At 37.5% G+C, this 13,586-nt stretch overlaps 2 protein-coding genes across 2 annotated transcripts in view; one reads left to right on the top strand and one right to left on the bottom strand.

Moving 5' to 3' along the window:
- Srp72 (signal recognition particle 72) overlaps positions 1-4,902 on the bottom strand; it is a 111,876-nt gene extending 106,974 nt beyond the window's left edge. Inside the window, exon 1 of the mRNA XM_076210917.1 lies at positions 4,707-4,902. Coding sequence (XP_076067032.1) covers positions 4,707-4,809 — 103 coding nt within the window. The 5' untranslated portion in view covers positions 4,810-4,902. The remainder of the gene's footprint in view (positions 1-4,706) is intronic.
- A 449-nt stretch (positions 4,903-5,351) lies between these two features.
- LOC143040220 (uncharacterized) overlaps positions 5,352-13,586 on the top strand; it is a 44,157-nt gene continuing 35,922 nt past the window's right edge. Inside the window, exon 1 of the mRNA XM_076210916.1 lies at positions 5,352-5,567. Coding sequence (XP_076067031.1) covers positions 5,511-5,567 — 57 coding nt within the window. The 5' untranslated portion in view covers positions 5,352-5,510. The remainder of the gene's footprint in view (positions 5,568-13,586) is intronic.

Here is a 13,586-nt window from a genome sequence, read left to right as displayed (position 1 = left end):
TCCTACTCACTAATAGCCGACCAAACCCGAACAAGGACGGTTTTTGCTGAAATGCACAATTTTATATAGAAAATTAGCATATGGTTGCATTATTAGACCTATTTTCTTTAAAATGTATGATTTTCATGTAATTTGATGAAAGAAGTTACATTTTTATCCTCTGTAAAATTACGGACCACAGCTATGATTCGTCCAGCCATCTATGATCACTGGTGGTATGGATCAAACTTCACACTATTAAGTTTCTTACTATTGTGCTATTAATGTAATAAATTGCATATAGTTGAATTATTTCAACTATTTTCTTTAAAATGTGTAATTTTCATGTAATTTGATCAAAGAGAAGTTATGTTTTAGCCTCTGCAAAATGACCGACCACAGCTACGAATACCATAACAAATTAGCATATGGTTGCATTATTTGAACTATTTTCTTTAACCCCTTCCATACGGTGATGCCTACGTAGGCATCATGAGGAGCAAGTGGGTATGCAAGGATGCCGATGTCAGTGTCTTGATTATATTTATTGTAGTTGTACCTGCGTGACCCCCATACTCTGTAAACTGGCTTCATCATATTTTCTATGATTATCAAAATTCACAGGTGAAAGAGAGAACAATCGATACAGCCGTGACTTTATTTTTTATAATGCGAGTATTATGACGCAACATCATACGTCTGGCAGCTAATGCTGCCCGCAAGCTTTTGGCCCGAAGTGAGGTGGTTAAAATGTGTGATTTTCATGTAATTTGAGCAAAAAGAAGTTCCATTTTTATCCTCTGCAAAATTACTGACCAGAGCTATGAATACCATCCAATTACATGAAAATCAGCACATTTTATAGAAAATAGTTGAAATAATTCAACTATATGCAATCTATTACACTATTAACACAATAGTAAGAAACTTGATAGAGAGTAGTTTGATCCATACCACCAGTGATCATAGATGGTGGGCTGGACAAATCATAGCTGTGGTCGGTAATATTAGAGGATAAAAGCGGAACTTCTCTTTGATCAAATTACATTTAAAATCACACATTTTAAAGAAAATAGTTCAAATAATTCAACTATATACAGTCTATTACACTAATAACATATTAGTAAGAAAATAAAGTTAAGTTTGATCCATACCACCAGTGGTCATAGATGGTGGACTGGACAGTATTCATAGTTATGGTCGGTAATATTGCAGAGGATAAAAACATAACTTCTCTTTGGTCAAATTACATGGAAATTACATATTTCAAAGAAAATAGGTCAAACAATGCAACCATATGCTAAATTCCTATATAAAATTGTGCATTTGAGCAAAAAACCATCATTGTTTGGGTTTGGTCGGCTTTGGTCAGTGATTAGTATTGTTTTCCAATAATCCGTCCCAATAGGAAAAAAAGCTAATTTGTACTTATGATTTCTCAGCTCTCCCATAATACCCTGCCCTGGTTTTGGTATTAGAATAATCTGTGAGACTAGTAGTTTTCATTTATTTGGGTCTGTTGCCCATTTAATGGAGTTTTTTAGCTCATTTTTTACATTGAAACAAACAAATTTTCGATTTACTGCTGAACGCAGGCTGCCATATTTATCTTATGTTTTTATGTGCCGACATGTAACTGATGACATTTTTATGTCACATAGCGCGTGACATTTTTATGAATTAAATTTCCCGCGATATGTAAATTTGGCCGTTTGAATGGCGTGCGCATAAAAATGACGCGCTATTGGTGAACATCATAGATGGTGGCGCCTCTAGCGGTGTTTGACCTATCACATGAAACAAGAATTTAAGGGTTAAAAATTTATTTATTTGGTGCCCATACCTACTAATAGACTGACTGGGCTGGACAGATGGCAGCATGGCATCCCTACCATATCCCAGCGGCTTTGGTCATTAGTAGGCAGGTCAAACACCACCAGAGGCGCCACCGTCGATGACGAGCACAATAGCGCGTCATTTTATGCGCACGCCATTCAAACGGCCAAATTTACATACCGCGGGAAATTTAATTAATAAAAATGTTGTGTGAGTGTATTTACTACGATCGTAGTAAATTTCAAACATTCACATCATCAGTTACATGTCGGTACATAAAAACATAAGATAAACATGGCGGCCTGCATTCAGCAGTAAATCGAAAATTGGTATATGTTTCAACGTAAAAAATGAGCTAACAAATTTAGGATTGTGGCAACTGACCATAATAAAGAAAAACTACTAGTATCGCGGATTATTCTAATACCAAAATAAAGGCAGCATGTTACGGTAGAGCTGAGAAATCGGTGGTTTTAATTAGTTTTTTTTTCTATCGGGTCGGATTATCGGATAACAACATCAACATCCATCCCGACATCTTATCTATCACTGGTGGTATGGATCAAACTTCACTCTATTAAGTTTCTTACTATTATGTTATTAGTGTAATATACTTATAGTTGAATTATTTGAACTATTTTCTTTAAAATGTGTGATTTTCATGTAATTTGATCAAAGAGAAATTACGTTTTTATCCTCCGTAATATTACGGACCGCAGCTACGATTCGTCCTGCCCGCTATGATCACTGGTGGTATGGATCAAACTGCACTATTAAGTTTGTTACTATTGTGTTACTAGTATAATAGCTTGCATATAGTTGAATTATTCAAAAAAAGTACTTAAAAATTTGTGATTTTCATGTAATTTGACGGTATTCGTAGCTGTGGTGGGTAATTTTGCAGAGGATAAAAATGTAATTCTAAGATAGCTAGGTCAATATGAAAATGGAATTCCTGATATTTGAGCTGAAGTAGTTCTCATGGGATGGAAAAAGTCGCTATGAGTATAATGCAATTTGATTTATCCATCTAGCTGTCCTAGTTCTCGAGATATTGCATTTTGAATGGAATTAAATCGGGCCTATTTTGTCCGAGGAAATCGGGCCGAAACGTGCGGTCTGACTGATCGCCGATCAAACGTAAACAATGACGGTTTTTTACTGACAGGCACAATTTTATATAAAAAAAATTAGTATATAGTTGCATAATTTGACCTATTTTCTATAAGATGTGTGATTTCCATGTAATTTGATCATATAATTACGTTTTTATCCTCTGCAAAATTACCCACCACAGCTACGAATACCGTAAAATTACATGAAAATCACACATTTTAAAGAAAATAATTTGAATAATTCAATTATATGCAAGGTATTATGCTAATAACCCAATAGTAACAAACTTAATAGTGTAGTTTGATCCATACCACCAGTGATCATAGATAGCGGGCAGGACGAATCGTAGCTGTGATCCGTAATATTACGGAGGATGAAAACGTAACTTCTCTTCGATCAAATTACATGAAAATCACATTTTAAAGGAAATATTTAAAATAATTCAACTATATGTCTATTACACTAATAACATAATAGTAAGAAACTTAATAGAGTGAAGTTTGGTCCATATCACCAGTGATAGATAAGATGGCGGGATGGATGTTGATGTTGTTATAAGATAATCCGACTCGATAGAAAAAAAACTAATTTAAACAACTAATTTCTCAGCTCTACCGTAACATACTGACTTTATTTTGGTATTAGAATAATCCACGATACTAGTAGTTTTGGTTCATTATGGTCAGTTGCCCACACGATAAATTTGTTAGCTCATTTTTTACGTTGAAACATATACCAATTTTTGATCTACTGCTGAATGCAGGCCGCCATGTTTATCTAATGTTTTTATTGACCGACATGTAACTGATGATGTGAATGTTTGAAATTTATTACGATCGTAGTAAATACACTCGCACAACATTTTTATTAATTAAATTTCCCGCGGTATGTAAATTTGGCCGTTTGAACGGCGTGCGCATAAAATGACGCGCTATTGTGCTCGTCATCGACGGTGGCGCCTCTGGTGGTGTTTGACCTACCTATCTATGATCAAGTTACATGGAAATCACACATCTTAAAGAAAATAGGTCAAATAATGCAACCATATGCTAAATTTTTATATAAAATTGTGCCTGTCAGTAAAAACCGTCATTGTTTACGTTCGATCGGCGATCAGTCAGACCGCACGTTTCGGTCCAATTTCCGGGGAGAAAATAGGCCCGATTTAATTCCATTCAAAATGCAATATCTCGAGAACTAGGACAGCTAGATGGATAATTCAAATTGCATTATGATTATACTCATAGCGACTTTTTGCATCCCATGAGAACTACTTAAGCTCAAATATCAGGAATTCCATTTTCATGTTGACCTAGCTATCATTAGTAGATATGTTTGTGGCAAGGTTTTTTGTTATTTATTTCTGCCAAGAAAATTGGATACTATGTTCATGTACTTCAATCTACAAAATTAATATTTAATTTTCTGATGCTATATCACATAGGTGTGTACAATACCTTAATTTTTTATTCCTATATCACGTAGGTGTGCAGTTCTAAAAATTTACCAAAGAAAGAAAAAAATAGGAAATCTACACACCAACATTCCCTTTGGAAAACTGTTAAAGATTCTAAATGTAACAATGTTGTTAAAACACTACTTGCAGGTACTCGTCACAAATACACAGGAAGCATGTGTCTCCATTCCATTAATTTCATATAAACACATACCCTCTTCCACACACTGAAAAAAAAATAAAGCTTCCATATTAATTCATAACTAGTTTCACCATAGTTTCGATGTTAGTTTCATTAGTCAGAATATTAAGTACTTACTCCTGTTTGCAGCTCTGATAACTTTGGGATAGTTTGCATTGTCTACAAGCTTTTTCAGTTCAGTATAATAACCCTGAAGCCTTGCTTCCCTCGAAACTGCCATTGTTTCCAAAATCCCCAAGTTCTTATTTTAGTTTTTACGAATCAGTACCAATTACATCCCTCCAACTCGACAACACTACAGATATATTAGCGTTCGATTCTTATTGAATATTATGGTATGCCTTCTCTCAAAAACACTTTATCGTTACATATAACTAGGGATCGCGTTTAGATTAAGGTAATAAGAAAAAATAAGACTGAAAAAATTGGACCTCAACTTTCTCTACTTGTATAATAATTACCTAATATTAGGTAAGAGAAATTATGAAAACATTATTTTACTATACAAATTAAGCCCATATTTTAATAAGGTTTGCACTTCTCATATATAATCTGCTCCTTCTGTCAACATTTTATTATTTCAGTATTTTTGTATGATTTGAATGCTGCTTGAAGCCAACATGATATCTATAGTCAGTATAAGTAACAGAAATAACTTATATCAATAATAGAGTTCGAACCTTTACATAAGTTCAGAGAGCTGAGAGAAACAGCTGAAAACTTAATCCAAGTCTTTAAACTGATAGATTGTTTCTTGTAATATCTATACACCGGAGCCAAAATAAACAATTGTTTGTGCTACAGCAAAGTAAGAGTTAGAAGTGTGTACAGTTGCTCCTAGATGAAATTCTAGAAGAGGATTGACAACAATATATAATTTCTATATGTACCGGGACTCATAAACATCTCGAAGAAAGTAAGATGTTGAAGGAAAGGACAACTGCGCAGCTACTCATTTTGTTGTCATTAAGTCACAAGGTAAGTTTAACCCCTTGAGTACCGGATATGTGTTTTGTGACACCTGCGTGTCACGGCTGAGTGCACCCGCCAATAACCGAGCGTGCTCCCCGTGACACGCACGTGTCACAGTTATAAGCTGTGTGTATTGAGGGCTCTTAGGCCTCGGTTTCTGGGTTATTTCTACCCACGTGGTGGCAAGGCCAAGTGTTTGTGTTTACAAACATAAGCTCCAGCCATTCGTAGGACGGTTTGAAACGTTACAAACTTTGACCAATGAGTTACTATCAGTGCTGTGACGTAATTTCTAAAGACCAATCATAGTATTATATTTATTTTTATACATATTTTCTGACCTACGTATGGCAACACATGCTTGTCGAGTGCCGCAATGCACATTCTGGGGTTTACTTGCTTACTTGGTTTACTTGGTGTTGTTCTGAGGTTGATCCCTCACAGTCACGGTGATCCGCCGCTGAATCCGGTTCTGGCGTCCCTAGCTAGTAGGTCCACTTGATCCGGGATGGAGTTTGAGGCTGCCCGACAGTTGACTGTATAGCCTGGTACCGGTGGTTCATCAGGTAAGGACGATAAGTATCTGTCCAGTCCAGCCTTAAATGTGTCCACCGTGCAGCCTGTTATGTCTCTTATTTGTTTAGGGAGTGCATTGAAGATCCTCGGCCCTTCGTGCCCCAGGCTGGCAGCAAGTAAAGTCTTGATTCGCTCTGGGGCTTTGGTTGGAAGGGTTCTTCTTTTGCACTTTCGCCCTGTTCGTTTGTTGTATAGTGAGTGCAGTGTAGAAGAGTTTGTGGGGTCTGGTGTATGCTTTTCTAGGATCTTCCACAGGTAGATGGCTCTGTACCGGTCTCTCCTTCTTTGTTGGGAGAATAGATTGAGTTCCTTGAGGCGGTCCCAGTAATTCAGTTCCCTCATCCCCTGTATCTGACGGGTGAAGCTTCTTTGAACTGCTTCTAGTCGCTGGATTTCCCCTTTTTTATGGGGCGACCACAATTGACTGCAGTAGTTTAGTGTGGGTTGGACCAGGGCCCTCCATAGGGTCTCACTAAACGCCGACCAAAGCCGACCAAAACCACACAATGATGGTTTTTGATCAAATGCATAATTTATATATAAAAAATAGCATATGGTTGCATTATTTGACCTATTTTCTTTAAAATGTGTGATTTCCATGTAAAATCATCAAAGAGAAGTTACGATTCTATCCTCTGCAAAATTACCAACCGGCAACCAACACCGACCAAACCCAAACAATGACGGCTTTTGCTCAAATGACAAAAACGTATTCTCTTTGATGATTTTACATGGAAGTCACACATTTTAAAGAAAATAGGTCAAATAATGCAACCATATGCTATTTTTTTTTATAAATTATGCATTTGGGCAATAACCGTCATTGTGTGGTTTTGGTCGACGTTGGTCGGCGGTTGGTAATTTTGCAGAGGCTAAAAACATAACTTCTCTGATGATTTTACATGGAAATCACACATTTTAAAGAAAATGGGTCAAATAATGCAACCATATGCTAATTTTTATTTTAAATTATACATTTGAGCAAAAGCCGTCATTGTTTGGGTTTGGTCGGCGTTGGTTGCCGGTTGGTAATTTTGCAGAGGATAAAACCGTAACTTCTCTTTGACCATTTTACATGGAAATCACACATTTTAAAGAAAATAGGTCAAATAATGCAACTATATGCTATTATATATATATAAATTATGCATTTGAGCAAAAACTGTCATTGTGTGGTTTAGGTCGGCATTTAGTGAGACCGCACATTCTGTAGTTCCTGTTCAGTGTTGCCTATATTTTTTTTGTGGTAGCACACGCGGATTTACTTTGTAATTATGGATATACCTATATATGACAGTGAAGATGAATATGATGGTGGGACAATGAGTGAATTTGAGGGCTCTGATGACTCAATGGAAGGTGACGATACTTTGTTTGATCCAGAAGCTATCAGTGATGTAGAGAGTGATGCTAGTTGTGACAACGAGAGTATTGAGACGTTGTCTGCAAATAGTGGCCTGTCAGGTAGCCCTCCTGGCTCACCCCCCACAGCTGCCGGCAAACAAACAGATTTCACACTTCTTTCAGACCCATTCTCTGACACCAGACCTAACCCTCTACCTACATGTAACATTGATTTTCCTGATATACATCCTAGTATTATTCTACATCATGAAGCCAGTGCTATGAGTGCTCTAGACTGTTTTCAGTTATTCATGGGGAAGGATGTGATTGCTGCTCTGTGTCTCTGGACCAACACACGTGTTGCATAATTTTTTCGAGACAATCCCCACATTAGTTCTAAGAAATTTATGGGTAAAAAGTGGTGTAATGTCACTGGGGAAAAGATGTATGTGTACATTTCATTGCAGCTACTCATGGGACTAGCACATTTACCCAAGATATCTGACTATTGGAGTACATCATCACTGTGCCAGGGGCCACCTGTTTTCAGAGCTGTTATGAGTCGTAATAGATTCTCTCAGATTATTAGATTTGTGAGGTTTTCACACCCTGATGATGCTGTCCCCAGGATGCCTATGACAAGAATTCGTACTTATTTGGAGTTGTTACGTGCTAAGTGCATGGAACATTTTTCTGCAGGTGAAAATTTTGCAGTGGATGATTCACTGATTTTGTTCAAAGGCAGATTACACTTCAGACAGTTCATAAAAACAAAGCATAAGCGCTTTGGTATGAAACTCTTTGCATTGTGTCCTAGTGCTAGTAATGCAAGAGGCTACACCTGGAATTTTTTTCTTATATACACCTGCAATGTATGAGGAGATGAGACAAGACCCACAGCTTGCTATCCTCAGCAAGTCTGAGCATGTGCCTGTACATCTAATGCACTCACTTCTGAATCAGGGAAGGCATGTTGTCTTAGACAACTGGTACTCTTCCCTTCATCTGGCTGAATATTTGTTGAACAAGAAGACACTGACTACTGGGACCATTCGGACAAACAGAGGTGTGCCTGATATTATCTCACGCCAGAATCTTCAGAAAAAGCAGTCTGTATTTGGACGAAAAGAGGATGTGCTGATCGTCAAATTTTGTGACAGAAGATTGGTCCACGTTATCACAACCAAGTATACAGCAGGGTACAAAGAACAATCACGTCATGTCAAAGGTGGGGGGAGGGAGATGCTGCAGAAGCCTATTAATCATTACAATAACCAGATGGGTGCAATTGATATAGTTGATCAGCTGTTGGAACCATATGATCCAACCAGGAAATCTTACGCATGGTTCAAGAAGATTGGTGTACATATGATGTCTAGAATGGTACTCGATGCTAGAGTAATATATCAAAACTTGCATAAACGTAGCACTAGGTTCAGTGAATTCATAAAGCTTGTTGTTCACGAGATGTTGCAAGAGTACAGTCTGGGGTATGCCAGCTTGTGTGTGGTACAGGAAGAACAACAGTGCCCCAAGAAAAACCCAGAAGAACAGGAGTCCCAATGCCAGCAGCAAGTGCACAACCCCCACCACCACCAGCAGGTGCACAACCCAGTACATCAGGAGCTGCAGCCACACCAGTGGTTCATGGACTAATGACTATACCAAGTACAGCAAACACACGAAGGCCACGTAGATGGTGCAGGATTTGTACCACTGAGGGCAAGAACGAATGGACAAGAAAATACTGCCCTGCCTGCAAGGATTTACCTGGATTATGTTCTCCTGAACATTACCAGAAGTATCACAGCCAGCAGTAAACATAATGACGAGATAAACACCATATGAGGACGGAGCCTTTATTTGTACGACGTTTCGCTTATTACAGCTTTTTCAAGTACAAATAAAGGCTCCGTCCTCATATGGTGTTTATCTCGTCAATCTTGTCAGCAAACTGCCACTTTTAAGGAGGAGTAAACATAATCCCATTCCCTATTTTTTCTTATGTTTTTAAAAGTTTTCTTTACCATCCCTTTTATTACACGTGTTTCTTCATTTATTTAGTTCTTATATGCTTGCTCAATACATACACTTCACACAATGCACATACACAGCACTGCACCTATATATAAAACTGTGACACTAGTGCTGTACTTTGTGTGAGCATGTGTTGCGTTTGACTTGACCTTACCTGGGAGTGTGCTACGAGTTGTCCATGCTTTTGGCCACAAAGGACCATCCAATTTTTGCATGATATCATCTTCATTTGCAAGGTAAATAAATATATAATTTTTCTGTGTATTCTGTGATTTTCAGGCTAATATATTTTATAGTTATCCGAGGATGAATGGTTTAGTGCAACATACGTAAAATCAAAGAAAAAAGTAGTTTACTTATTCTTTTTTTACTCAGATGACATCTTGTGGGGTTTCTCTAATAGAAAACATAAAAATAGATAGTTGAACAGGGTGGGTGTGAGAAGAAGTTGAAGACTACCCCACGCACGATGCGGAGAAGTGGGTGGGCAGTCGGTTCGGCGGGGAAATGTTTGTTTACGTAAGGTTGACGGATTGGTAACGAAGGGGTTAATCGAATGCAACAATTACCTTGTTGAAGTTCTAGATGACCTCACCACGGCCAGTCTGGGGACCCACCGCTTCCACACCTCTGCTCGTACTTCAGGTATTGAAGCTGATCAATGATGGAGTTTGATGCAGCTTCCCGTGAAGTTGGGCCGTGGGGTCTCACTAATTACTGACCAAAACCAACCAAGGATGGTTTTTGCTCAAATGCACAATTTTATATAAAAAATTAGGGTCAATTTATAGTTTCGCCCAACCATAGAATTTGATATGTGGTTTATGTGTTTCTGGTGAGAAATGTTGCGATAGAAACGATGGTGTACATCATTTCCATCACAAATGCGTACTTTTGAAGTAATTAAGTATTGAAGTTATGCACTTATGCGTACAACTCCCAAACGATGTGAGGGCACGTGTGGGAAATCGGGGTTTTTGGGTGGGGAAGACTAATAAATGGATTAATGCACGTTGCAAAACAGGTATAAAATGAACAAAAACACTTAAAAAACAAACATAAAAATCACATTTTAGGGCTGGAGTCCCGCCTAACGCGAGCAGTAGCCATGTTTGTTAATCCCAACGATTCGAAAAATGTCTCGCTAGATCAGCTACATTTAGCAAAGTCCACTCCAGCTGCACAAGACTTCCTAACCATAAACTAACGTTACCTCTGTTAGATTAGGTTAATTTAGTTTACGGTTACCAACTCTTGTGCGAACGGCTTCCCTAAATCTAGCGGTTATAGTCACAAATACTTACAATCGTTAGTAAACAAACATGGTGCCGCACGTGGTACCCACCGAAATGGAATATTTTTGTTTTTTATGTGTTTCTTTAGTCTTCTTCATTTTATACCAGTTTTGCAACGTGCATTACTCCATTTATTAGTCTTCCCCACCCAAAAACCACGATTTCCCACACGCGCCCTCACATCGTTCAGGAGATGTACCCATAAGTGCATAACTTCAATACTTAATTACTTCAAAAGTACGCATTTGCGACGGAAATTATGTACAACCACTCCTCGTTTAACGACTTACTTGGTTAACGACAACGTGGAGTAACGACGGGCTTTATGACAGACCAATATTCGTTTAACGTAAATCTCCCGAAGTTTCGACGTCGTGTACGATAAGTTGGCTGAGGCTAATTTGTATGATGTTATAAATGAACTAGTATGGTGGATATTAGCTGTGATGTAAAGTGTTCTGAAGCTTAGGTCTTCATTACCATCCTGCAAGCTGCAAAAACTACCTGGGGTACAGTATATACCAGTATTGGTAAATTTTTAGTTTCGACCCTGGGCGCAATATAGCAATAGAAAATTAATTATTAATTTTGTAAATTATAATGTATCAACGTAATATGCAATTTTGTGAGCGGAAAAAAAAGGTGCTTAAAACAGATTTCGTAAGTAACGAATTCGTGTCGGACGAATGGTACGCCATGTTTGTTATGATAGATGCCGACGTCGAAGAAATGAAAGGATGATAAATTCGTCTAACCTAAACTAAACAAACCTAACCTGTGTTTAATAAATCATTACCTGCAAATTAAATGTCATCCGGCTCTATGAAAACAGCAAATAAAGCTTTAATGTAGTGTATGAAAGAGGGAAAATACACGAATATAAAGATTCGTGTATTGCTGGACATTGTACACACAATACATGTACGTATATGTATACTCTTTCGCTTAGTGACCAATTCGGTTAACGACGGCGACGCTGGTCCCAATTGTCGTCGTTAAACGAGGAGTGGTTGTACGCCATCATTCATATCACAACATTTCTCACCAGAAACACATAAGCCACATATCAAATTCTATGGTTGGGTGAAACTATAAATTGACCAAAATGAGTAGGTACGGGCACAAAATTAAAAAAAAAAATAACCCTTAAATTATTGTTGCATATGAAAGACAACTTTATTAGAAACAAAATGCTTTTTAATTTTTTTAAATAGCTTGAAAAATAAGGGAGATATGATTTTTTAAATTATTTTTTTAGCCCGCATTTTTGGCTAGACTTTACCATAACAAAATGTTAGAATTTAGGGTGGTAATTTGTAAAGATTTCGGTAAAGAAATATGCATCAACTCTAAACCACTGGTCCAATTTTAATAAAATTTGGAATACTTGGGTTTTAATGATCAACAAATCACATGAGCATGTCAAAAACAATGTGAGACATCTCCATCATACCATATTTGCCTTTTTATGGCAACCAGGAAGTTGTCAATTTTCAGATTATCATCAATAAAATCCAAACCATTGGCCCAATTTACATGCAACTTGGCATGTGAAGGTTTTATGGGCCAATAAATCACCTGAGCATGTCAACAGCATTGCAGGACCTTCTTCTTATACCATTCTTACTAACACCTATCATGTTGCCATGGCAACTGTTGTCAATTAAGAAATAATCAATAAAATCCAAACCGCTGGACCAATTGACATGCAACTTGGCATGTGAAGGTTTTATGGGTTAACAAATCACCTTGCAGAGCCTTCTTCTTATACCATTCTTACTAACAGCTATCATGTTGCCACATATATATGTGGCAACTGTTGTTAATTAAGAAATAATCAATAAAATCCAAACCGCTGGACCAATTGACATGCAACTTGGCATGTGAAGGTTTTATGGGTTAACAAATCACCTTGCAGAGCCTTCTTCTTATACCATTCTTACTAACAGCTATCATGTTGCCATGGCAACTGTTGTCAATTAAGAAATAATCTATAAAATCCAAACTGCTGGCCCAATTGACATGCAACTTGGCATGTGAAGGTTTTATGGGTTAACAAATCACCTGAGCATGTCATTAGCATTGCAGGACCTTCTTTTTATACCATTCTTACTAACACCTATCATGTTGCCATGGCAACTGTTGTCAATTTAGAAATGATCTATAAAATCCAAACTGCTGGCCCAATTGACATGCAATTTGGCATGTGAAGGTTTTATGGGTCAACAAATTACCTGAGCATGTCATTAACATTGCAGAACCTTCTTCTTATACCATTCTTACTAACAGCAATCATGTTGCCATGGCAACTGTTGTCAATTTAGAAATCTATAAAATCCAAACCGCTAGCCCAATTGACATGCAACTTGGCATGTGAAGGTTTCATGGGTTAACAAATCATCTGAGCATGTCATTAACATTGCAGGACCTTCTTCTTGTACCATTCTTACTAACACCTATCATGTTGACATGGGAACTGTTGTTAATTTAGAAATAATCAATAAAATCCAAACTGCTGGCCCAATTGACATACAACTTGGCATGTGAAGATTTTATGGATCAACAAATCACCTGAGTATGTCATTAACATTGCAGGACCTTCTTCTTATACCATTCTTACTAACACCTATCATATTGTCATAATTAGAAATAATCAATAAAATCCAAACCGCTGGCCCAATTGACATACAACTTGGCATGTGAAGGTTTTATGGGTCAATAAATCACCTGAGCATGTCAATAACATTGCAGGATCTTCTTCTTATACCATTCT

The sequence above is a fragment of the Oratosquilla oratoria genome, chromosome 28, assembly GCF_046742065.1.
Source record: "Oratosquilla oratoria isolate Oo_2021 chromosome 28, ASM4674206v1, whole genome shotgun sequence".
NCBI lineage: Eukaryota > Metazoa > Arthropoda > Malacostraca > Stomatopoda > Squillidae > Oratosquilla > Oratosquilla oratoria.
Note: the sequence above shows the minus strand (reverse complement) of the source record. Positions and strands in the feature narration are given on the sequence as shown.